The 27,718-nt window shown below is 35.0% G+C and overlaps 1 protein-coding gene across 9 annotated transcripts in view; it reads left to right on the top strand.

Annotated features, from left to right (window-relative positions):
• LRRC7 (leucine rich repeat containing 7) overlaps positions 1-27,718 on the top strand; it is a 526,722-nt gene that overhangs the window by 453,364 nt on the left and 45,640 nt on the right. For 8 of the 9 annotated variants that reach the window (XM_088791197.1, XM_074334934.2, XM_074334932.2 and 5 more), the window contains 2 exons: positions 1,264-1,383; positions 24,920-25,141. In XM_088791197.1, the coding sequence (XP_088647323.1) occupies positions 1,264-1,383; positions 24,920-25,141 (342 nt within the window). The remainder of the gene's footprint in view (positions 1-1,263; positions 1,384-24,919; positions 25,142-27,718) is intronic. The other variant, XM_074334939.2, reaches the window with a different exon arrangement.

The following is a 27,718-nucleotide window of genomic DNA, read 5'->3' on the forward strand; positions in this document are numbered from 1 at the left end:
TAATCAATCCTATTTTAAAACAGTTCCAAGCAATGCTTTTTAAAAATGCATGTAGTCAGAATACAGAATACAGATCAGGTGGTTACATATTTTTTTCTAAAGGAGAACACCTAGGACCACTCCATATAATTAGTTGAAGCCTGGCACGCAGCCCATCTCTGCCATGTTATAAAGAGAATGGCCCAGTTCTCCCATTCTAGGATTGAAGGACAATACCTCACATTGAGTAGAGATGCACGTATACCCTCTAACCTGGCTTTATTTATCTATGGTGATCCTTCAAAACATGGGCATAAAATGGAATAGGAAACACTAAACATAAAATCTCACCCACATAAGAATCCCACAGGAAATCAAATAGTATCTCTGTGTCCTGTAGGTTAGGGGAAGAAAAAAGACTTTGCGAAAAGTTAATCTCCTTTTCCAAGAAAAATATCCCACTATTAAATCCATCCATGGTGTATGATTAATTACTATTACTCAGGTCAGACTATGGAGAACCCCCCCCAATATCTAATGTTAATAATGATGAAGACATGGGCATTATTATTTGCTGAAAATAATAAGCAGTAAATCAGCAAAAAATAAAATATACACTTATATATTAATAGTTTTAAATTTAATGCACAAATGATCTATATAAATAAATTTAGAATCAAAGCAGCCATGGTTTATTTACAGTGTGATTCTAATAGCAATATTTTAATGTTTTAATTTTTCCTCAAAGCTATCTGTAGATAATGTCATAATGTCATGAATCTTACACTATGCTAGTGTTAACATTTTTGATTAGCGCAAGTTATATGCTCCCAGCATCAGTACAGCCTTATAAAATTTGTTTTAGATTATGGTTGGAATATGGAAGTACATCATATGGTTTCAATTTATACTCTAAATGGTAAGAAAGAAACAAATTCAGCAAGTTTTAAGTGTTGTGGTTTTTAACAATTGGTTAATTTTATTCTGATTATTTCTATTCAGCTACTGTAACTAATCTAAACTTTTCTTTAAAATGCAGTACATAACTCTGATTGTTATTTTGATTGAATTTCTCACTGCTTCCAAAAAGCTGTCAATTTAGAATTTTTTACCAAGTAAATAGTATATAATAATACTTCTATATAATAATACTTCCAGTTCAGGATATACTTTTTTCTACAATTAAACAAAATTAATTTTACCATAATCTTAGAGACTCTTTTCAGAAACCTACGATAAACTTATATTACATCACTAAAGAATGCCATACCATTTTTACAATAGACCCCGTCCCAGCAAAGCAACATTTTAGACAATGGACAAGAAGATGTATCTCCTAGTGGCCAGTGGAATCCTTATCCTCTTGGGAGGCGGGATGTACCTCCGGACACCATTACTAAAAAGGTAACCAATTTTAAGTTAATGACACCAACCATGAACCTTGCACATCCATTGTAACATGTAATCCATATCTTATGTCTTAACATCATTTCTAACTTTGTGATAAATTCAGGCTAAATATTATCCCACTATAGGCAGCTTAGTTCATTATAAGTGCATGGAAAAGAAAGAAAAATGAATATTGCCAAATGTTCAGAGCTGGTAATAAATTTGTATAAACAACATTCTGCCATCTCTCTGCACCTGTTACTCATGCCTGACACCCATCTTTGAAGTGCAAATACAGAAAAATGTGTAACATATATTTCTGACTCCCTTGGCTTCAGCATCATGGAGTAGCCAATTTGCATGAAATGAAATTTGGCTGTAAAAAGATTGATTCACCATTTCTACAGCTGTAGCCATTCATTCATCCAATCATTTATTCAATAAACACATAGTGAGCAAGCAGCAGCACTTGCTAGATACTGGGGAACAACAATGAAAAGATACAGTGTCCTATCTCGAGGCCCCTTTAGTCTAGTGAGGTAGGCTGAGTGATAAGTAGGTAATTATAATACTACATGTTAAGTCACCAGAAATAGAGTAAAAAAGACTCTGGGAGAAGATAATTGCGAAATATATGAGGGACAAGAGACTAGTATTCCAGAATCTATTGTTTAAAATTCCTACAAATCAATAAGAAAAGACATATAACACAATACCCAAAAAAGGGGGGAGGAGGATGCGTAAAATACAAGTGGAATCAGACGACTAAACATTTTAAAAACTGAATCTGTTAATCAGGGAAATGCAGAAAAGATGCTATTTTACACCTACTAGACTTGGGAAAATTAAGTCTGAATAATATAAGTTATTCGCAAGTGTAAGAGCAATGGAAACTCTGTAATACTTCTTGTGGGAATAAAAAGCTCAAACACAAATTATAAAGTTAAATATGCACATATCCTACCTGTCAACAATTCCCCCAAGATATTATTCTAGAAAAATGCCTGTATATGTCATACAAGATACTTATAATGTTTATAATAGTAGAAAACTGGAAAAACCCAAAGCCTATCACCAGGAAAGCATGTACATAAATTCTGTTATTCCCACAAAGGAATATTTTACAGCAATGAAAAATTAGTTAACTGTAATTATGATAATGTATATAAACTTTAGAAACATAATTTTAGTGAAAAACAAATTTCAGAAGCTACTACACATCAAAAATACCATATTTATAAACCTCAAAAAGAAGCAAAACTAAAACTATGTTATGTAGGCATAAGTACATGAGTGAGAAAACTATTTTTATAAGGGAAAGGTTAACATAAAATTTAGGATTATGGTTATCTCTAAAGAGGAGACTGGGTTAGGATGAGGGAGGAAGCTGGTATTATTGGTACTGTTCTCTTTCTTCAGTGGAATTGTGGTTCTTACAGTCTAGTTCTTCATGTCAGGAATGTTTATTTTCTAATTGTGCTTCATAACTTACATACATACTACATAATCACATACTTTCTTCGTAACCTAGGTGATGATTTCTTTGTAACCTTGATGATGGCTGCAGCACTTCTTAAAATACATACATGTAGATAGATAGATGATAGGTAGATAGATGATAGATAGATAGATTGATAGATGATAGCTAGATCGATAAATGCAAATTATTTACCCAAAATAATTAACACCCTGATTTGTTAATCTGCGTAGTAAGCAATATCCAGCCCTGAAGATAAATATAATATAGTGTGATTAGTGCTGTGAAGATGGGGTACAGAGCTATTAGAGCACCTGAAAAGGGCACCTGTTTAGTAAAGAAATTAAAGGAAGTTGAGAATAAAGAGTGGCGTAAAATAAGGCTGGAGGGATAAGCAGAAGCCAGATCATGCTAGGCTGTACTCAGAAGGAATGGGAAGGGGAACATTGAAGCATTTTCAACAGGGGGAAGACAAGATTAATCTTTCATTTAAAGAGCCCTCTGATAGCTTTCAAGAGAATGAATTGGAGAGGAGAAAAACTGGAGGCAATTGAACCAGTTAAGAAACTTCTGTTGTAATCCAGGGGAATATAGATAGAAGCAACAGGTGGTGGAGAAAAATGGATAGATTCAAAATATTCTTAAAAGGTAGAGCCAACATGATCTTGTAATTTGCTGGACATAGCACATAGGAGATAGATAACAATCTCAAGATTGATACCCATGTTTCTGATTTGGACAAGTGAGTGGTGATCTGCAAGGAGATTTGAAATACGAAAAGAGTAATAGGTGGAAGTGGAAGCAGGAGGGGAGTTAAGTTTTAATATGTTGATTTGAGTTATCTTTAGTAATCACCAAAACATATGTTATAATTGAGATGTGAGTGAGACAGATGGGTGACACAAAACTCCATAGAATACCAACATTTCAAAAGTGTTCCTAGCAAAAAGAAAGAGAAGGAATAACCAAAGATTTTATCGGTAGGGTTGTTTCCATTGCAAATTATAGAAAGTACAAGGGAAACAGCCTTGAACATTAAGAAAATATTTAATTAACATAAGAAGCAGTCAGCATGTAGGCTAAGGCTCAGTCTTTGTCTTCAATTATATTATTTTAAATACTTAAGGTTTTTCCCTCCCCACTCTTTCATTCATACTGTTGGCTTTATCCTAAAATTGGTTCTTCTCTTTACAGAGTAAATAGAGACAGAAACCTAGAAAACTCAAGGAAGGAGTTTCCATTAGCACGAAAAGAGATAATTATGATGGAGTCTAGAAGGGACTGTAAGGAAGACAGAAGAAATATGTAAGATGGCAGACACCTGATCATATTTAATGGCTGATGAGAAGAAGCCATTAGTGAAGAGGAAGTTGTAAATCTCAGACAGGAAAGGAGGGAAATCTGTTTCCGTATAAGGAAAGAGGAGAGGGTGAAAGTGATGGCAGGAGATTAAAGGAGTACTTCTCAAGGCCTGGGGCAGATTGCCTGACCAAAGGAGGGAACCGCATGCACTTACATAGTTGCAAAGGGCTACTATAATTTTCTCATAAAAGGAAAGCCTTATTCATTTATTACTCTAAATGGAACTAACAGGTGTTTACATTATCCATCCACAAAACCATTTTACATGAAATCTATTGTCAGAGTCCATAATATTCTGTTTAATCATATCATCAACACAAACCATGATGATCGTTTGCTTGTTTTCTATGTGCTTTGAGAACCCCATGCAATCCTATATTGATTAAACATTTGTGGATTAAAGTCTAAAATAATTGTTTAATCTATCTGAAAACTTTATTAACCTTTTATATTTCTTGTCAAGTGTGAAATAATGTAATATGTCTTTAGAATTTATTATGTCTTTCATGTGTAAACTCATTTGTATGAGTATATTTATATTTTTCCTACTACCATGATAAGCATTTTCTGACTACCCATGTTATAGCACTTTTGCCTAAAATCTGAGATTTTAGAACCTATAAATAGATATGTCTACCTATTACCAAACACTGTAGAGAGAACAGTGAATGTTTTAAATATTCAAATTTAGTTTTTTATTATATATTACTTGAATGAGAATTAACCTAAGGAAATGAAAATCATAATGGAATTATTTGCCTTGTCTGCAGTATTTACCAAGATAGGTATGAAAATTGTGAAATTATTTATTGGGTTTCTATTTTATTCTACAGTGAATCTATGTTAAAGTCAATGTTACTTTTCCAGTTGTTGTTTAGTGAGTGGTCATTAGACCAAACAGCATGAGAGTGAAAAATTCAAAATTGAACTACACATAAAATGGAGAATCAAAGGAGAATAAGTGGTGAAGAAGTAGCCAGCACCACATTTTAGTCTATTTCTCAAAGTCTCTGCAGAAGATTTTTTTTAATTGTATCTCTGTGCCTAGAGATACTATTGTGATGCTGCCACTGTGCTATGACTACTCTGTAGTACTAGCACTGTGATACTACTGTGATCAGAAACTACTGTGACACTGCAGAGATTCAGTGGAAATCCCTTGTAGAAAGGCTTTGATTGAAGTTGTGGCTCTCTGTGCTGGCTCTCATAGCTCTTCAGTTGAACTACTATTGGTAATACTCATGACTATGACTAGCGGTTCTCCAAGTACTATAGGAGAACAAATGTGGGTACCCTCCAAGCTGTGGATCCAGAGATTTAGACACATAAAATTAGACAAAAAGTGTTTATCAGAAAGAATTTTGTTCCTGTATCTGTCACGGGCCTGTGTACCGGAGTGTTTAATCCATGGCAAATTGTTGAGGGTGTTAAATTGTATTTTTTAATGGTGTGATAGTACCTAGGTGGTAGTTTTAAATTCTTTGTCTCTTGCTATGTCAGTCTCCAAAATTTCAAATTCTGGTGTCCAATAATTCAAAAAGTCTGGGAATCACTACTAGAAAACCATGTCACAGCTTTGTAAATCTCCCCCTGAATTCCAGGCAGTACTACTTGAGAATTGCTGTTACAAACTTGCAATGACTGAAAACAATAGTGATTTCAGAAGGAGTATGTGTATTTTAGAGTCCTATACCATCACTGTTTTCACTGCCACACTCTATTGAATTATGCCCCAGTCAACATGGTAAGAACTATTGTGTACCATGTATTAAATAGTATGTGGTGCCAGGCATTGTGCTAAACGCTTTGGTGTATTTCTTCATCTAATCCTCACAACCACCATATAAGGTAAGCAGTATTATTTTTATTCACTTTGTGAAAGAAAATACTGAATTTAGGCTTTCTCATTTAGAGACAGAGTTTAAGTTAGGTTACTTGCCAAATCACATGGGTGACTAAATATTTTAGATTACTCCCCTGTATGTAAAAGAAAATTGTATGAAGGTCATAGTGTAAGATATAAATGAAGACAATTTTCATTTTAAAGTCAGACATGATACTCTAATTTCATAGAATCCTCTATAGGAGTGACAAAGCTGTTTTTCCCTAATTCTGAAATGACACTCTTTTAAAAGTATGGGGAGTCTTAAATAGGTTAACTATCTCTGAAGAGATTTAAAATTGAAGGATAATACTGTAAGGATATGTTAAAATGTTAGAGCAGAAAAACATTGCAGCAAAAAAGCTAAAGTGACTGATTACAACAAATTAAACTTAAAACATTTCCCTTCTGGAAAGGGTAACTAAGAGACTTTAAATCCCTAGTGATATTAAATCTGAAAAAAAAATTAATATGTAGCAACTAGATGTTCAAAGGTCTCTTTTATCACTGACTCCTTAGCATGACTCTTCCTTCCCCATGTCTATTATTCTAGGTTAAATGTATAATGAGTTGGCAGCTAGAGTAATAAAGATGGGTGTCAACGGTCAACATCAGGATGGACACAGCTGAAGAGAAAGTGTGAAAAATGCAGTTAATTTAGTCTTAGCTCGCAAACTTGCCCCTTAGGCTGAATTTGCCCATGATTTTCTCACATCTATAATGTCACCTCAGCCAATAAGGGTTTTAGGATTGCAAGTTGCTCGTCATCTCTGAGGCATACCCAGGAACTCATTAGGAGAAACTAAAAGAAATTACATGTGTTTTTTCGGTCATTTTTATATTCTTTTTATCCTGTCTTCTGCAGGCTCCAAAATTGGAAATGTTGCTTTTTCAGACCATATGAAATATTTCTTTTTTAATTTTATTGTTTCTTGGAAGAAATATTTATTCCTTATTTTAATTTTGGCATTTGTCATATTTTTTTTAAGATTTTTATTTAAAAATATAGCTAACATGCAACATTGTATCAGTTTCAAGTGTACACAATAGTTACTCAACATTTATATACCAAAAGGAGTGATCAGCGTAAGTCCAGCAACCATCTGACACCGTACTACACTGTCACAATATTATTGACTATATTCCCTGTGCCATACATTCCATCGCCATGACTTACTTATTTTATACCTGGAAACTTGAACCTCTTATTCCCCTTCACCTTTTTCCTCTCTTTTTTAATTTTGCAATTATAGTTAATTATTACAGTCAATTATTTTATATTAATTTCAGGGTACAGCATAGTGGTTAGACATTTATATAATTTAAGAAGTGATCCCCCTGACTAGTCTGACTAGTCTGGCAATATACATAGCTATTCCCATATTATTGACTATATTCCCTGTGCTTTACTTTACATCCCCATGACTACTGTGTAACAACCAATTTGTACTTCTTAATCCCTTCCCATTTTTCACCCACCCCCCCAAAACCCCTCCTATCTTGCAACCATCAAAATTTTCATTGAGTGTGTTTCTGTTTTGTTTGTTTGTTTATTTTGTTCTTTAGATTCCACATATAAGTGAAATCACATTGCATCTGTCTTATACTGTCTGACATACTACACTCAGCACAATACCCTCCAGGTCCATCCATGCTGCTGCAGATGGCAAGAACCCATTCCCTTCCAAGGCCAAGCAATATTTCATTGTATATATGTACCACCTCCTCTTTATCCATTCTTCCATTGATGGACACCTAGGCTGTCTCCACATCTTGGCCATTGTAGACAGTGAGGCAACAAACATATGAATTCATACATCCTCTTGAAGTAGCGTTTTGGGTTTCTTCAGATAAATACCAAGAAGTGTGATTACAGGGTTCTTCTTCATCTTTTGTTTTAAAGTCTATTTTGTCTGGTATGAGTATTGCTACCCCAGCTTTCTTTTTTCCCATTTTCATGAAATAACTTTTTCCATCCCTTTACTTTCCATCTGTGTATGTCTTTCAATCTGAAGTGAGCCTCTTGTAGGCAGCATATGTAAGGGTTTTGTTTTCTTATCCATTCAACCACCCTATGTTTGTGATTGGCACATTTAATCCATTTACATGTAAAGTAATTGTCGATAGATATGTAGTTATTGCCACTTTATTATTCCCATTTTTCATCTTTTCTTTTTTTTTTTTTTTGTCTTAAAGAAGTCCCTCTAATATTCCTTGCAATACTGGTTTGACGGTGATTAACTTCTTTAGCTGGACTTGCTTGCTTCTCTGTGGGCAACCTCTGTGGCCAAGATATCCCTCCCAGTTATCATGAGCCACGCGGAGGTTTGGGGTCGGCCAGTTTTGTGTCTCTGCCACTCCTACCAGTCTTGATGTGGCTTCTTTTTTATTTCCTTGGTGATAAAACTTCTGTTCAGCCAGACCTCAGATGGTTCTCCAGGTTGACTGTACTGTAAATTGGTTGTAATTTTGATGTATTCCCGGGTTGGGGCAAGTGCAATGTGTATCTATGCCACCATCTTGGTTCTCTCAGAAAGTGTCCTTCATGTTTCTGAGTATAATGCATTTTCCTGTTTCTTTTGTACATATTTAGTAAGATAAGGTCGAAGATATCTTTTGAAAATTTTAAGTTGCTTTTTCATTGACCATATGACCAAGCCATCATTTGTGTTTTAAAACAGCTGAATCGAATAACTACTGGAATTGATTTTTTGTTGTTGCTTTTTTTCCACTTTTTTTAAATTAAATTTATTGGTGTGACTATGGTTAGTAAAATTACACAGGTTTCAAGTGTACATTTCTATAATACATCATCTATATACCACACTGTGTGCTCACCACCCAGAGTCAGTTCTCCTTCCATCACCATATATTTGATCCTCTTTACCCTCTTCTACCATCCCCCCTACCTTACCCTCTGGTAACCACTAAACTGTTGTCTGTGTCTATGAGTTTTTGTTTCTTTACTTGTTTGTCTTGTTCCTTTGTTGCCTTCAGTTTTATATCCCACATATGAGTGAAGTCATATGGTTCTCGACTTTTTCTGATGATTTTTCACTTGGTAAAAAAAGTCAGGCTATGGTAGAAATTTTCTGAGCATAGTAATAAACTGATGTCATTTTTAAATGACAAGTAAATGTTTAAAAGTACAACATAAGAAAAATCAACTTATACATTTAGTGATTTAAACAGAAACATTTTATTGTCATGCTATAAAAATCTTATCTAAAATATAGAATCACTAAGTTTTAGTCAGAGAAAAATAATTTCCTTCAAACCTTTTGCCATTAAAAACAAATATCAACACTATATGTGGAACTAAAATAAAAATAACTGCGATTCTTGGGTTTTGTAATTTAACTGAGACTGGGCTGTAAGTACTATTGGAATCATTTATGTCAAAGGCAAAGGGAAGGGCGGATGTAGCTCACAGAGAAATAGAGGAAAGTCTGGAATGGATAAGAAAAAGAGATGAATATTTAAATATTGAAAAACGTCAGGATGGCAGAAAGTAGAGTAAATCTTGAAGCTATAATTAATTGAGCAAGTCTAGATATGGAAGAAGCAGATAGGAAAATCAACTGGGTAAACCTTACATACAAGAGATAACAGACAGAGAAATAGAAGTGTTTCTTATTTCCATCAATAGCATCAAAGTCAAGAATATCTGCTCTAGTTTAAAGTAAAATTGAATCAAAAAATAATTCTGAAACTTTAGTGATTGTCAATACTGCGGCTGAACTCTCCATTTGTACAGAGGAAATGTGTCAGGTAGTTAAGTTTTGCCTGAGACCCTGTATTTTTTCCCCTCCAAAGCAAAATACCTTATTAACAGAAGAACCCCCAGGAGTAATGCTTTGACTTCCTCAGTCCATAAGCAAATGAGAACAATCTTCTCTATCATTATGAGTAATGCCAAGCACTATCCTGGCTCCCGCTTTTCCCACGCCTCACTTTTCCCCTCTGATAGGAGCAAATTTTGCCCTGGTTAGAGTAAATGTTTCTTCTGGTAGACTGGGCCATCACCAAACTTCAAAAACAGATTGGAATCCTTTAAGTAGAGTCATTTTGAACTCCAAACATTTTTCTAAACACTAGGAAAAGACATCTTTCTGAGTCAGTTGGTGGGTTGAGTTTCTCCTTTCTGCCTTCATCCTCTTCCCATCTCCCCCACTCATGTTGGTGTCCCTTAGCACACTATGCTGAGGAACATAAAGGCTACATTGATATCTGTGGTACGGGCATATTCTCCGGAGGCTGCTGAACTTTGAGAAGAAATAGTAGTTAAATGTATTTGCTGTCAGTGAGCTCTGCCCAAAAAAAAACGAGAAATGAGCCAATGATTGGGTAGATCGATGAAAGCATACAATTAGAAATTTTTTAATTATGAAAAAAAAGTTTTAGCACACTCTGTTGCCCCCAGAGAAATATTTCTTACACAAATATATCCAGAGTTTTTCTCTTGACCAAAAGCCATTTTTTCAGGGGATGAAAGCTTAAAAAGGAGAGCAGAACCATGGGAAGATAGTAAATGTGCACAAATAAAAAAAGAACCTCTATCACCTGCAGGACTCTGAAATGCCTCTCTAGAGCTACCGTAATGCAACCCTACTATCCTTAGAGTTTCGATATCCAGAAATAATCTGGAACTGATTATTTGTGTAAATAGTAAGTACCCACTCCTTAATTTCACTCTTCCTTTGAAAACAAGAGTTTTAAGCAACAGTTCCAGTCACACAAAGACGTGAGCATACCCACAGTCACAAATATCCCTTCAGGTTAGGAGGGGTTAAGAATAAGAGAGGTAGGTTGGTGAAAATTATCTTATGTGACTTTTGTGGTTAAAGATCAATTACTGATGACATTATTAGTCATTTATCAAACACCCACTGGAGGCTTTTTGAAATTTCTGATGCTTATATTTAGTGACTACTTTAAGACCTCCCCTGCCTAACACATATATGCCTCTGTCTCTACTAGACTGGTCTCAACATGGTCTTTATGGCATAAACAATAGTTATGGTGTTAGAACAGGATAAAAATACACTGTTGGAGGTTGTACATGTTCAAATATGTAGAACAATCCAAAGAACAATTACAGGCATTGTAAGCTAAAGGCTGAAATCTAGTCTTGAGAATTTCAAGTTACACTCTTTTTATGTGACCAGTATCAGTAGTTATTCAAATGAATTAAATGTACTCTTTTAAAACATAGCTTATTGATTAATTATCATGTTACCTTTTCCAGTAAATCAATGCAGTCATGTTTTTTTTTTTGCTATACTAGAGAAATAAGAATGAATATATCCAATTAAATTCAGTGCCCCCATAATGACAAATTATTGATATAAGAGCGAGAAGGTTGTATATACATAAAGACTTACTTGTTAAACAAAAATTAATTCCCAATGTAAGAGCACATGTCCTGTAGGAAGTCAAAAATTTTGTGAAAATGGAACCCTTCAGAGGCAGTTCCATGTACTTAGTAATAGTCCCTGAATCAGGAAGAAGGATTTCAGGACATCAATGAAATAATTTCCTCTAATATTTAATGATCCATTTCAAATATTTATTTTGTGAATCTGAACAACCAGGACAATGCATTTTTAATCAGTTAATCTTAGTTTTACTTAATTCATAGATATTTTTAAAACTTTTTCTATTTATTAAATTTGTTCTCAAAAATAAAACAGATAAGGGGTTATGGAAATATGACTAGAAAAATTCTTCTTTAACTTAAAGCTAAACTGATAGCTGAATAAAATATTGTTTAGTTTTAGTCACTTTTTTATTGAATTTTTTACTTAATACAACATTAATCCTTTAACTCACAAAGCATACCCCTTTATCTCGTAATACCAGTGCAACAATACAATACAGCTGTCTCTAGTAGTGACGGATGTCACTGACATAAAATCAGGAGAATGTTCTCATCCAGACTGACTAATTATTTTCTTAATAAAAGTGCAAACCTAAAGTGTGTCTATCAAATGGCTGTTAAGTCGGAAGTAGGAAAAAAAAACTTTCCACAGACTAAAGCACCAGAAATAATGGCAGATTAAAACTACTTATTCCATCAATTCTTGACATAGGTGTTCTTTAAAATAAATGACTATTCTACTTCAGAAAATCAAGATAACTCAGTAACATTTATACTATCTTCATTTTGGAAGAAATATAAAAGCAAAAAAATGCAGAATTAGCCCAAGAAATATAAAAGCGAAAAAAATGCAGAATTACCAATAAAAGTGCTCATGAATGAGTAGGTCATTTGAAGACCTCAACATGACAACTGCCAGATTGTTGCCAAATAGAGGATGTCCAGTGATAAGATTCCATTTCTTGACACTTGATTCTTAGCTGACTTACTCCACTACCTACCGTTCTCAAAAATCTTATGGGTAAAAGAAATGATTGTCAAACTTTTATTGTTATTAACATCTTCCTTTTTATTTTATTTCAGGAATGTATGTCAACATCATCACAAAATAAATTGTAGGTTAAAAAGTGTAGAGTTAGCTCTAATTTAATTATTTTTGCTATCATGGATCCTCTACTGTTTTGTTTTGTTTTTCATTTTGGTTAGTAATTTCTAATTCCATAGCTATGTTTTATAAGTTGACATTTAATCATAGGAAAATAATGTGCTTATAGAGATTCAATAAGCCAGAAATGACTGCCTGTATATATCAGCCAGCTGCCATCCCAAGGCATATGCACTGAAGGGAGAAGCCCTGTGCCTCACCTTTTTATCTGTCATTTGAGGCACTGGAGTATATCATCAGCATTTGCCTTTAAAAAATTTAAGATCAGTAAATATGTTGAATGCCCCCCTCCCAAATACTGCACTTTGCTGGCAGAATGCAGTGTCACCTAATCCCCAGGGCAGGAGAAAAACATCTTCCTGTCCCCTTTCAAGCTTCAGAGCTCTCTTCCATGGATTTGTGCAAGCCCGTCCTCTAACGCCCAAATGGGAGAACATAGATTCTTTTGGCATCAGAACTGCCCTAGCTGAATACAGATATAGCAAGAAGAAAAAAATAAAGCTTAAGAGTTTGGTTGTCATAATCATAAAACAATATCTAAATACATATCAGGCACTGTACATAGACACTCTCTTATCATCTTCACAACAACCCTATGGGACAAAGAGGTAGGGGCATGAAATTGAGGAACACAGAATGGAGCCCAGAGCGTCTGGTTCTACATTCTAGTCTAACCGTTATGTTATACTACTAATATATTATATCCCACCCACCCCACCCAATAACAACAATAACAAAAACAGAAAACATTATAGCGTAACCCTGTTGCAATAGTAAATAACCCTCAATATCAGGAATATCTCTGATATATATTTAGCTAGTCCTTTTTCCCACCACTTGATATTGTCTCTTCTGCTTCTTTGGTCAGAAGAGAGAAAGAAACCTAGTCATAGATTTAAAAAGAATTTTTGTTTCTTTGTTCTTTTCAGTTGTTTTCAGTTTTATATCCCACATATGAGTGAAATTGTTTGGTTCTCGACATTTTCTGTCTCACTCACTTAGCTTAGCATGAAGATCTCAAGATCCATCAATGTTGTCACAAACGGCAGTATTTAATCTTTTCTTATGGCAGAGTGTGTTCCATTATGTATATATACCACATCTTCTTTATCCAATCATCTATAGAAGGAGACTTTGGTTGTTCCCATGTCTTGGCCACTGTGAATAATGTTTCAAAGAACATAGGGGGTATATATACCTTTATGTATAAATGTTATCAGGTTTTCGGGGTAGATACCCAGAAGAGGGATCGCTGGGTCACATGGTACCGTGTTTCACCAAAAATAAGAGCTAACCGGAAAATAAGCCCTACCATGATTTTTCAGGATGCTTATAATATAAAATAAGCCCTACTGTATTTACCCAAAAATAAGACTGGGTCTTATATTAATTTTTGCTCCAAAAGACACATTAGGGCTTATTTTATATTACGAGCATCCTGAAAAATCATGCTGCGGCTTATTTTTCGATTAGGTCTATTTTCAGGGAAACACGGTAATTCTATTCTTTTGTATTATTATTAAATGTAATGGGGTGACAATGCTTAGTAAAATTACATAGGTTTAAAGTGTACAATTCTATAATACATCATTTATATATCACATTGTGTGCTCACCACCCAGAGTCAGTTCTATTTCCATCACCATATATTTGACCCCCTTTACCCTCATCTTCCACCCCCTCCCCTCTTACCCACTGGTAACCACTAAACTGCTGTCTGTGTCTATGAGGTTTTTTTTCTTTATTTGTCTTGTTCCTTTGTTGCTTTCAGTTTTATATCCCACATATATGTGAAATCATATGGTTCTCAACTTTTTGTGGCTGACTTATTTCGCTTAGCAGAATAATGTCAAGTACCATCCATGTTATCACAAATGGCACTATTGCATCTTTTCTTATGGCAGAGTAGTATTCCATTGTGTATATATACCACAACTTCTTTATCCATTCATCTATTGAAGGACACTTTGATTGTTTCCATGTCTTGACCACCATAAATAATGCTGCAATGAACATCGTAGTACATATATCTTTACGGATAAATGTTTTCAGATTTTTTGGTAGATACCCAGGAGAGGGATTGCTGGGTCATATGGTAATTCTATTCTTAATTTTTTGAGGAAACTCCACACTTCCTTCCATAGTGGCTGCACCAGTCTGCATTCCCACCAACAGTGTATGAGGGTTCCTTTTTCTCCACAACCTCTCCAACACTTGTTATTATTTGTCTTGTTGGTGATACCCATTCTAACTGGTGTGAGGTGATATCTCATTGTGGTGTTTATTTGCATTTCCCTAATAGCTAGTGAAGTTGAGCATTTTTTCATATGTCTGTTGGCCATTTGTATGTCTCCTTGGGAGAAGTGTCTGTTCAGGTCGTCTGCTCATTTTTCAATTGGATTGTTTATCTTTTTGTTGTTGAGCTGTATGAGTTCTGTATATATTTTGGATATTAGCCCCTTATCGGAGGTGTTGTTTGCAAATATCTTGTCCCATTCAGTTGGTTACTTCTTTGTTTTGTAGATGGTTTCTTTTCTGTGCAGAAGCTTTTTATTTTAGTTTGATATAGTCCCATTCATTTATTTCAGCTTTTACTTCCCTTGCCTTTGGAGTCAAATTCATAAAATCCTCTTTGAACCCAAGGTCCATAAGTTTAGTACCTATGTTTTCTTCTGTGCAATTTATTGTTTCAGATCTTATGTTTAGGTCTTTGATCCATTTTGAGTTAATTTTGGTACAGCAGTCTGGTTTTATTCTTTTGCATGTGGCTTTCCAATTCTCCCAGCACTATTTATTGAAGATGCTTTCTTTCATTGTATGTTTTTGGCTCCTTTGTCAAAAATTGTTTGTCCATATTTATGTGGGTTTTTTTCTGGGTTTTCTATTCTATTCCATTGGCCTGTGTGTCTGTTCTTCTGCCAGTATCATACTGTTTTGATTATTGTTGCCCTGTAGTACAAGCTGAAGTCAGGGAGTGTGGTACCTCCAGCATTGTTCTTTTTTCTTAGGATTGCTTTGGCTATTCGGGGTCTTTTGTGATTCCATACAAATCTGATGATTCTTTTTTTGTTCTGTTTCTTGAAAAAATGCCATTGGGGTTTTGATGGGGGTTGCATTAAATCTGTATATTGCTTTGGGTAATACGGCCATTTTAACTATGTTGTCTTCCAATCCATGAACACAGAATATCTTTCCATTTCTTTGTGTCTTCTTCAATTTCTTTTAATAATATCTTAATAGTTTCCAGTGTATAGGTCCTTCACATCCTTTATTAAGTTCATTAGGTATTTTATTCTTTTTGTTGCAATTGCAAAAGTAATTGTTTTTCCTCATTTCTGCTTCTGAAATTTCATTATTAATATATAAGAATGCAATGGATTTTTGTACCTTGATTTCATATCTTGCAATTTTACTGTATTTGTTTTTTCTTTCTAATAGCTTTTTGATGGTATCCTTAGGGTTTCCTATATAAAGAATCATGTCATCTGCAAAAAGTGACAATTTAACTTCATTCCCAATTTGGATGCATTTTATTTCTTTCTCTTGCCTGATTGCTCTGGCTTGGACTTCCAATAGTATGTTGAATAACAGCGGTGATGGGGGGATATCCCTGTCTTGTTCTTGATCATAGAGGAAAAGCTGTTGGTTTTTCACTATTAAGTATGATATTACCTGAGGGTTTGTCATATACGGCCTTTATTATGTTGAGGTACTTTCCTCCTATACCCATTTTATTAAGTGGTTTAATCATCATAGACACAGACAACAGTTTAGTGGTTACCAGAGGGTAAGAGGGTTGAGGTGTGGTAGAAGAGGGTAAAGAGGATTAAATATATGGTCATGGAAAGAGAACTGACTCTGGGTGGTAAACACGTAATGCAATATGTGGATGATGGTATTGCAAAATGTGCACTTGAAAACTATATAATTTTACTAACCAATGTCACCTCAATAAATGTAATAAAAAATAAAAAGAAAGAGAATTTTTGAGTCATCTTCAACTTGTTCTTCATGACCTATGCAAGTCAAGTATTTTAAATATTCCTACCTGTGCTTGTTTCCCAAGTCTTCATTTTCCTTAATCTGAAATATTTACAGATTCTTTATTTACCGCTATGAATCTCAGAAGGAATAGAATCAGAAGCTCTAAGCATGACTGAAACCTACCTACGGATCCTTCTATCATATTGAATTTAGTTCCTTTTGTTAATATTGTTCCTCAATAAATTAGCTCATCAAACTTCTAGATTATATCACCTAAAATTCCAACCATCTTTTCCTGTTTGATAGTCTCCATTTTCCACAAAACAATCTAAGTCCTGTCACCAAGGCTACTTGTGAAAGTGATAAAACTACAATGAATATTGCGGCAAGCCCTACAAAATGATAATTACACTAATACATAAAAATTAAGCTGCACAAAAAATAGTGTCGCAAACTTTTTCTTAGTTCTTAAGATCTTTTTATTTTTTCTTTTAAGCAGGAGTGCAGGAGATACTGAACCTTAACTTTGCCTTTAGTTAGCCCTTGAGCATATTAAACTTTGTTGTTTAGTTTCCTCATCCTGGGAGAGAAGGCAGTTACATATATTGTGTAGAGTAGTTCTGAAAATTAGGATTATGACATAAAACATTTATCACAGTTCTTGTCAAATATGTATTTAATTAATGATAGCTATTATAATATATATTATTTTGGATTTTAAAAAGTGTTAATTATGGACAAGCTAAATCTACATTTATCTCTGTTCCTAATAGCAGGTTGTTAATAAGACCAAGGTCATAAGTTAACATCCCTTTTGAATTGCTTATACATAAACACAGGCTATCCTCTTCACCTGGACGGTTGCATTAAAAACAAATAGAATGATGGGGATGGAGGTATCTAGGGGATAAAATGAAGGTGAATCAACGGCAACCTAAAATATTAGCAACATTAGTGAAGAGTAAGTAGTATCTCTACTTATGGCAAAATTCTTTCTTTTTTTTTAAATTTGTGTATGCTATCTCCCTCCACAAAAAAAGCCACTTCCAAAAATCTGAAACAAATGCATTGTTTACTGCTTGCTAACAAATAACTTGGAAGGCACAATCTCTCTAAGTACGACAGGGTTTAGGGGAAACATGGAGTTCAGGGATTGGTGGACTTTCTTTAGAAGTTGGAATGTTGAGGAATTCATTGATATTGAACTAGGGAATCATGGTTACTTGAGTAAAATTGTCGCTGATTGGCTAACTTTCAGGTGCAGTTTCTAAAGCAAGTTGTCATTGATTAATTACAACAGGTTTAAAACCAGTTCTACTTGGTGGTTATTTATTGCTATGGCCAAAGGACAATCAGACCTTTACTCAGCAGATAAGAACTTTTTATTCTCATTGGCATTATTGAGTACTTACTATGTACCAGCAATATGCTCAATGTATTACATTATCTTTTTTAATCCTCATAATATTCTATGAAGTATTTGTTATTATCTATAGTTTTCATATGAAAAGCAGAGGACTTAAGTAACTTGCATAAGATTGCATAACTAAAAAGTAACAGAGCAAAGAGTAAAACCCAGATTCATCTATCTCCAAAGACTGTTATCTGTACTTCCTGTTAATTTTTTAATTACCTCCTGACATTTCTATAAACCTTCATTTCTATAATTTTGTCATTTCAAGAATGTCATACAAATAGAATCATGCAGTAACCTTTTGGGATTGTTTTTTTTTTTACCCAGCATACTTCTCTGGAGATTCATTCAGGTTGTTGGGTATATCAGTAATTACTTCCTTTTTATTGCTGATTAGTATTCTAAGGTATGGATGCATCACAGTATTTTTAACTACTCACCCATTGAAGGAAATCTAGGTTTCCAGTTTGGGGCTATTATGAAGAAACTTGCTCTAAACAAACAATCCTCTAAAGCAGGATTTTATGTGAACTTAATATGTTTCTGGGATAAATGCCCAGTAATATCATTGCTGGATCATATGTTACTTGCATGTTTAGTTTTATTATTTAATGCCAAATATTGTTTCAGAGTGGCTCTACCATTTTACACTTCCAGCAGCAGCCTATGAGTGATCCAATTTCTCATCTTTGTCAACATTTGTTGTCGCTATGTTTTATTTTAGTCATTCATATACGTGTATAGTGATATCTTATTGGGGTTTGAATTTCTTTAATAGCTAATGATGTTAAACATCATTTCATGTGCTTCTTTGCTGCCATCTATATATCCTCTTTGGTGAACTATCTCTTTATGTTTTTTGACCATTCTTCTAAATGAATCATTTAGAAGTTTCTTACTATCAAGTTTTGAGAGTTCTTTATATACAGAGGGTGCCAAAAAAAATGTATGCACATTATAAGAAATGAAAAAACAGTATTAAAATTGTAATACTCAACATATACTGATAACAAAAGATGAATACAAGTCGTGTGTACATTTGTTTTTGGCACCCCCGGTATTTTTAGATACTATCCCTTGTCAAATATGTGACTTGCCAATGTTTTCTTGAGCTCTGCAGCTTGTTTTTTTTTCATTCTCTTAATGTTTTAAATCTATGATTCTATTTTGAGTTAATTTTTATGTAAGGTATGAGACATAGGTCAAGGTTCACTTATTTTTGCCTATGGACGTCCAATTGTGTCAACATTATTTGTGGAAAAGGCTATCTTTCATCCACTGAATTGCTTTTGCACCTTTGCCAAAAAATCATTTGGGCTTATTTTTGTAGGTCTATTTATGGGTTCTCTGATCTGTTACATTTATCTATCTGTCTGCCCCTCTGCCAGTACCACGCAGTCTTGATTACTGCAACTATAATAATCTTGAAATCAGATAGATTGATTCTTCCAACTTTATTCTTATTTTTCAAAGTCGTGTTAGCTACTATAATTTCATTGGCTTTCAATATAAAATTTAGAATAATATTATTTATATATATGAAAAAAATCTTTCCAGGGTTTTGAGAGGAAAGTAGGACACTGCCTCATTTTGGCCAGGTAGAGGTAGAAGTCCAATTTTCCCGTTTGCCTCCAGGACACTTTAGGCAAAGTCTCCTCAGTATTGCTGGGCAGGTATTGACTTTCTAGCTTCCCAGATGATCTCCATCGATACCTCAATAGGGGTAGCCTCTTTACCACAGGGTAATAGAGAAGATCCTGACTCTCTACGAGACCTTCTCTAACCAATCTATTGGGGAAGTGGACAAGTGCCTCATTACTCCCAGGTCAGAGTATGAGTCCATGCTCCTTATGTTCTCCTCTGACGCCACTGGGAAAGAGAGGGGCTTCCTCCTGGCTCATGGGAATTAATGCAGCGGCATCTTACTTGGCCTCCTATGATGATCCCACACCAGCAGGAGTGTGGTGTGCCTAGTTACATCCTGATGAGGGTAGAAGTCGAGGCTCCCCACTTGGCCTGTGCTGGCATTATTAGGGTAGGACTATAGTTTTTTCCAATGTTGGCTACAGTAAGGCAGCCATTGTCTAACTTTTCTGTCTTGCTAGGTTGCCCCTTTTCCCTGATCCTTTGGCTACATAGAGTAAGCTTTAGCAGAGGCTTTTCTTGTCTCATCTTTTGGCATTTTCAGGTTACCCGCTCCTTCAGCTCCAAGTCTGGGATATATGACACAAAAGTAAAACCCAGTGAATTCACCACCATGTTGTTACTTTGTCCCCAGGTCCCTAGTTGATCTGCTTTCTTCTGTGTAATTTCCAGAGTTCTTATCTTTGTTTATATACAATGTCCAGGGTTTTTAGTTTTGCTTAATGGAGGGAATAGGGGAATTATGCCTACTCAATCCACCTAGAAGCAGAAGTCCTACTGCCTCGAGGTTTAAAACTTAACCTGCATGTTAAAAAATAAATAAACAAGTAAAAGAGGCACCACAGAATAAATGGTGTGGATAGAAAGTGATAGGACTGTTTTGTTGTCCTTGTTGTACAAAATTACTGAAGCTGACTCATTTCAAGGAGTGCTGCTGATTCCTTAAAATTAGTTACTGAGTTATCCTTTGTAAATGATTTTGTGTTGTTGCAATTGCTCCCAAACATTTTTAGAACTCTTTTGGACTTAATTTTAGAGAATGATTGTCTCCATTCACATATTCTCAGTGGCATAAATTATCATCTTTTGAGGCTATGGTTAATTTTTGGAAGCAACTCCAGCGGTTCAAGAGCCAAGATGGGTAGTAAAACAGATGACCAAATGAGGTAATACACTACTCAGGCTAACTAACACTCTTTTGTAAGAGAATAAAGTGAACCAAGGTATTATCGTAGTTAGAAAGTCGTTTCTTTCATAACTTATAAAACTCCCACACGCTTTCAATTTCCACATAAAATGCCTGATTAGCTGTGGGATGAATTTTTCAGAAGGGTATCAAATCAACATTTCTTTTCTGTGGTGTTGACATTAGTATTTCCTTGGATCCTCTGGGTATTGGAATTTTTCCCTGTAAACATTGACAGTATGTTTTTTGGGTCAACTTGAAAACACCATATTCCATCACTATTCTCCTCAAATACATGTTATTTTGTCCAACCCACCCTAAAAAGTTCAAATTAAATGTCAAATCTTCTCTATTTCTTTTTATCATTCAAAATGTGTAGCACAGATTTTACAGAAACCTTCATGTTCAAATTCCCCTTCGGTATGAGTCAGTGTTCTCGTAGCCAACCCTCTGCTTGAATAAACCCAGTCTCTGACATTTTCTACATTTTCCTCAGTCCTTTGTACTTCACCATGAGCATCCTTATCACCTTTCTTAAGCTTTTTTTTTTTTTAGGTTTATTTTTTTTATTAGTTTCATGTGCACAAAACAAAGTAACACCTAGACATTTATCATTTATATCCCTCACACTGTGTCAAACCCCCTCCCCATCCATTACCCCTCTGACATCGCACACAGCTATTACATTTCTACTGTCTCTATTCCTAATGCTGTATTCCGCTTCTTGTAAGTGTGTACATACATATAAACTTGTAGTTGACGTTCATTATTGTTCAGCTTCAGCTTCAGGGGTACAGTGCAGTGATCATCAGGGATGATGTAGATGCCTGATCACTGCACTTTCTTAAGCTGTTGTGGTTGTTGGAGAAACCTCCTCATTGCAGTCCCTCCACACCATCATTGTTCCTTTTGATGCCTTGTGTCATTTGTGTTTGCTTAACTTCACACGAAATTGAGGGTTAATTCTTTGTGAATTCGTGGCAGCCTATAGCCCAAATACAGAGTGAACAATCTGCAGCCAACGCCAACAGAATCATTTTACAGCATGTTCCTTCCAAGGCCCACTTTCTGGTTTGCCAAGCCATATAAGCACATGAGCTTCATCATTTCATAATCATGGAAAGATTACTAAATACACAGAGTATCAACCTATTTGCTTAACTGTAAAGCTCTAACTCACAGGTGTAGGATCTAAAACATAATAGACCTAAATCCATAAGTAGGGATGGCTCTCTGGCAAATTAAAGAGCTGCTAAAGATATTGAGTATGTTCTACCTCAGCATCCTGATTCTTTTGCTGCTTGCCAGGGCTTTTTTGCAATTCACAGTTCAACTATGGGCAGTGGGAACCTATTTGGAAGGAAGGGGGTTGCAGTATAATTTTGTGTTTAAGAGCACGACTTTTGATAGACAGCCTTGATTCAAATCCCGGTCCTACCAGTTTACCAATTGGCAAATGACTTGGGAAAGTTACTTAACCTCTCCAAGCCTTAGCTTCCTCCTCAGTCTAACTAGATAATAATAATGATCTCTAATGCTGTTATGAGAATTAAAGGAGGTAATACATATAAGGTAAGTTTTAGCACATTGTTTGGCACCTCCTGGTTGGATGGTAGGCACTATTTACTAAATACCAGTTAATGTGCCAGTCATCAAAGATGGCAGGGAAGGTGTGCTTGCCCTCAAGTTCCAAATCAAGGCATACTCCTGAGCTCAAACTGTCCCATCAGAAGGAAAAAAAAAATAAACCAGAAAGAAAAGGAAATCTAAAGGCTGTAACAGTTCTATAATATAGGGAATAAATTTTTCACTCTTGGACAGACCATTAAAAGAATATTCTAATCAATCAAGTGGCTGTTAAGCAGTCGTTATTGATTTTCTCATGTAGATTATACATCATGGAACTAGAGCTACGTTCTGGATCCCTCCAAGTTTTTCCAGGAGTTAAAATTCTTGGCTTGTCTATGCGATCACTCTCAATTAAACTGCCAGTCTTTCTCTTCCCCACTGACTCAAGCACTGACTGAAGACCACAATTATTATGCCAATGGAGGTGAGAAGCAGGTATACGTGTAAAATCAGCTGATTGTTCAGTAGCCAATCCAGTCAGCCTTAGTCAGCCTATACCCCCAGTTCCTCTAACTACAGGGATTTATTTTCTCTAACTCAGCCTGCCAGTGAGTTCATTCAGAGTATAGTAGTTCAAAATGTGATACTGAGTTTATCCTGGCTTTCCTCTCCTCCCAAACAAGAGAACATCAAATTTCACGGATGTAGGAGAGTATTCAATTCACAATAAGGAAAAACTTGACCAGAAGGGTGTTCAATCTTTTAGAATGGCTGAGAAGGGAATAGATACAATAGAGAAACACATATTTGCTTCTATAAGGTTACCTTAGTTGTATTTATGATGTTACAGTTTTGTGACTGCTGGTTAATTGTGTTGGACAGTGTTGGATTGCTAATTGTTTTTGCTTGTGCTAGTACAGCCTAAAACTCTTTTTGGCATCTTTTCCTTTAATTTCTTATGACTGAAATATGTTTACTGTTTTAAATGTGGGGGGAAAAAACACTATACATGATACCAAGACAACCAATTGGACACCTAAAAATATAATCAAATGGTTATTTCTTTTGTCCTACCTATGGCCAAATAATAATTTTGAATATTTTCTTCACTGACATTACCTCTTGTTTGGAATAAAGCAATATGCCTTCCATATTCTTCAAATGATTTTCCATGCTCACTGTCATTTCCTGATGTCTCTTATGTTGCTCTTCTTTAAAAACTTTTTAAAAAATTAATCTCATCCTTGAATATTTGTTTAATAATCATTCCTTATTCCTCCAACCTGACTTTCTCATAGTAATCAAAATCTTGATTAGTCAGGAAAATGCACAGGCTTTCCTAACTAATGAATTCGAAGGTGACATTCACTTTAGAATTCCAAATTACCTACCCTGAAAAGGTCAACAAGAAAGAAAATGATTTCTGGAAGTAAACCTTTAGATCCTTCCATAGCAATGGGTTAAATACCAAGCACTGCACTAACATCTATGTTTAAAAGTATTAATGGTAAGCATTTACTTCCCATGTTAGACTCCCAGGTTAAACCATACTTAATGTATAAAGCATGTTGTAGATTACCAGATCACAAACAGAACTTCTTTCCTGATAGAAAAGATATTAGGTAGAAATACTCAAGGAACTAATGCTACAAAGAAGGGGAGAAAATAGGAGTGAACAAAGAAGCGGGGGTTTGCATCATATCATTTAAAGATGGGAGACCACATTGAGCGTGGCCTCTCTCCCCCAACAACTGCCTTAAGAATTGAGAAATGAGCATTATCACTTTAAATGAAAGGTCCTGATGAATCTCTGAAAGCTCATCGTGAGACGATCTGCCTACAGAACTCTTTTTGAAGACCTTTCGAGATCTAGTGCCTCCACAGGCTATCGATACTCACAGGAAGTTATCACATGAGTAATTGTTCATGTAACTTAATGATCCCAAAACAATGTTCTTGGTTTTAGAATGCATAAAATTAATAAATATTTATTAGATTCACGTGAACAATCTTATTATACTATGCACTTGTGGCATAAAAGAAACTATGCTATTTAATTCTTTTGCATCAGAATTAAGAACCAGGTTCTCTCGTTTTCCCCTTGGTGTTTCATATACATATCGCATCTCTCTCCCTGGTATTTTTCAAAATGAAATGCCAGATAAAACTCCACTTTATTTTTAAGTTGTGACTTCTTTATCTTGAGATTTTGCAGTTTGAATTTTGTTCCCTTAAAACAGGATTTAAAATAATCTTTGGAAAGCCACCAGATGACTACGAATGTATTTTATGCAACCTCGCTTTGATATTAACATTTTCACAAACCACAGTAGGCAGACCCTTGCTGTTTTTTCATTATCTTTTCCAACCGTGGCTGAAAACCCCAATGATGCCACTTCACCAGAGAAGTATTCTGAACGTGTTTTCTACTTTAATCACATCCTTTCAACACCACGGATCTTCACCTGACAGATTATCTTCTCCACAGGCAGGCAGCCATATCCAGACCTTGATGGGGTCCCAAAGCCTTCAGCATCGTAGCCGGGAGCAGCAGCCATACGAGGGAAATATTAACAAAGTGACCATCCAGCAGTTTCAGTCACCATTGCCTATTCAGATCCCCTCTTCACAGGCCACCCGGGGACCTCAACCTGGACGGTGCTTAATTCAAACTAAAGGGCAAAGGAGTATGGATGGATACCCAGAGCAGGTGAGAAGAGTTTTCACAAGTGATGAATTTTCAGGAAATGTTCAGGAAAGTCCAATGCATCCATGGTTTGTCTTCCCTCATTAACGCAATCAGGGACACATCAATGCTGTCACCATGTTGAATGGAGTGGAGCGCTCTTTGTAGGTTTTATCATTATTTGCGTTGGTTAAAGACTACAATATATAGGAATTGATGGTTGGTAAAACTCCCATTTTACATAAGGAAAATTGACGGTTCAGAATCATATTTCCGGTGTATCCTACACCCTCTCCTACCCACTCCCAATTCCAATTTAGCTCTATAGCACTGCTTTTGGATGTTACAAAGAGCTTCAATGGATTGGATGGAGTTACCAAGGCCTCTGAAATCGACAGTGCTAAAAGTAAATTATATGTTCCTCTCTATTTGTGGGAACATTTTATATAAATCCTATTTTCTGATTGTTGAATAGAACAGAGATAATACTTTGCTATGAAGAAAATTATAAAGAACAGTTAGAAGGAAAACATTTCTGAAATGCTCCAAAACCTACTGATAAATGCCATGTAGCAAAAAGATTGCTGCTCTTCTGACTCATCTAAAAGTAGGATTTGTTTTTTCATTATAGAATCTGTTTTCCTTCCTTAGGATTAGAAAACTGAATAGGATCTCAGCTATTGAGTTATATTAAGCTGATTTTTTTTTTTTTTTAAGCTGAGAAAGTAAGACATTAAGGTCTTAGTATTCTTACAATATTAATTTCTCTTACTTCATTCTTCAGATAATTAGACAAAGCTGACTTTGCCCACTGACTTCACTAACTTCACTGACTTCACTCCTTAACATGGTTTATAAAAGGTTTCACTTTATTCTTACTTACTCAAAGCTTCACATATCACCCCACCTTATTTTCTGAACATATCAGACAAGATTATCTTCATTTTCTAGTTTGTTCTTTTCTATTATTAAGAGCCATTTATTATTTGGTTCCCAGTTGCTCTAGACATTTCCTCAATTTCTTAATACTTTTCTCAAAGCTGAGATTATGTATTAATCATTCTTTGAATCATAGGGTATTTTTAAAGATCATTTTTTTCTATCTTCCCTTAATCTAGGCCAAGTGTTGGAATTAAGGTAAAATAAATCAGACAGGTGTCTTTAATGAGGGAATAATGTGAGGTTTGTAATTCTCCAGGGATTCTAAAAAGTGAATGAAGTTTTAAATTATGATTTATCAAAGATACCTTAGAAGGTTAAAAATTGTTCATATCGCCTCCCCCACACATATCACAACCTCAACTCAGTTCTCTGACTTAGGTAGTTATTCCTTATAGCAGCTACGTGTTTCGTTTTGTTTTTTCTCTCTGAGAAGCAATGCATTTAAAAATTCACTGAAATCAACACCCTCTATTTTCACCTACCTTCAATAGTAAGTTTAGTATGCACTTATTAGCATACTAATTATTAGCATTCACTTATTCTGAACACTCTACATTTAAAGGTCTTTTAACATTGCTCTTCCAAACACACATAAATTGTATAGTTTGACTAAGGAGAAGATTGTGAAGTTATAAAGTTTACATGCTTATTAAATTTAAAACATCATGATTCTTTCAGAGAATGTATTTAGAGTCCCTTGAGAATGTTTTGATTCACGGCTCTAAAAGCATCAGATGCCTTTCAAACTGAGAAGTGAAAACTTAAACATTCAATCATTGTGCTAAGGAAGGGACTTAAGTATGAGAAGTAGTTGTGCTCAGAAAAGCCATACACTTGGTTTCTGTTGGAACTCTGTTGTCACCAGCTTTGAATTCTTAATACTCATTGAACAAGGAGCCTCACATTTTCATTTTGCACCAGGCCCCACTCGTTACATAGCTGGTCCTGCTTATATATACTATTTTATTTAATCTTCACAATAATCTTATTTCTCTTTTACAAATGAAGAAACCAAGGTACAGAGAAATTAAGTAACCTGTGAAAGATATAATTGGTCATGCTAGAATTTTAACCCAGGTTTGTCTGACCCAAAATCCAAGTTCTCTGTCCCAATCTTACTATTAACTCAACAATATGATTTCAGATGCTTGCTGTAACCTCAGTGTCCTCTTCTGTTAAATGATATTAATTAAATCTGCGTCAGGTCTAATTCAGAATTATAGAACTGCCGTATGCAGAGAGAGTATTGACTTGAACTCACAGGAACACTTCCAATGCTTTGAAAAGCAAAAAATGCTGAACAAATGGCAAGTTTTATTATTAACGAAAACATTCCTCCGTATACCTTAATATGACCTAAAGAACTAATGCGTGTCTAATCTGATTAAAATAAATTCCATAGAGCGATGAAAATATATGAGTCTAATAAATGGTTAAGAGCCATTTATTATTTGGTTCCCAGTTGCCATTTATTATTTGAACAAGTGAATTCATCATAACACTGATGAATTCAAGGAATTAAAACAGTGTCATTTTTTTACCTACCCAGAGTACTTCACTTTGTTTAGCAGTTAAGAAACACTTAGTAAACTTTGATGTTCCTGCCCAATGATGAAACCATCTCAATTTTCAAATTATCCATTACAACAGGGCAAGCAT

Source organism: Rhinolophus sinicus, chromosome 14 (assembly GCF_057876585.1).
Source record: "Rhinolophus sinicus isolate RSI-liver-muscle chromosome 14, RSI-T2T, whole genome shotgun sequence".
In the NCBI taxonomy this organism is placed as follows: Eukaryota; Metazoa; Chordata; class Mammalia; order Chiroptera; family Rhinolophidae; genus Rhinolophus; species Rhinolophus sinicus.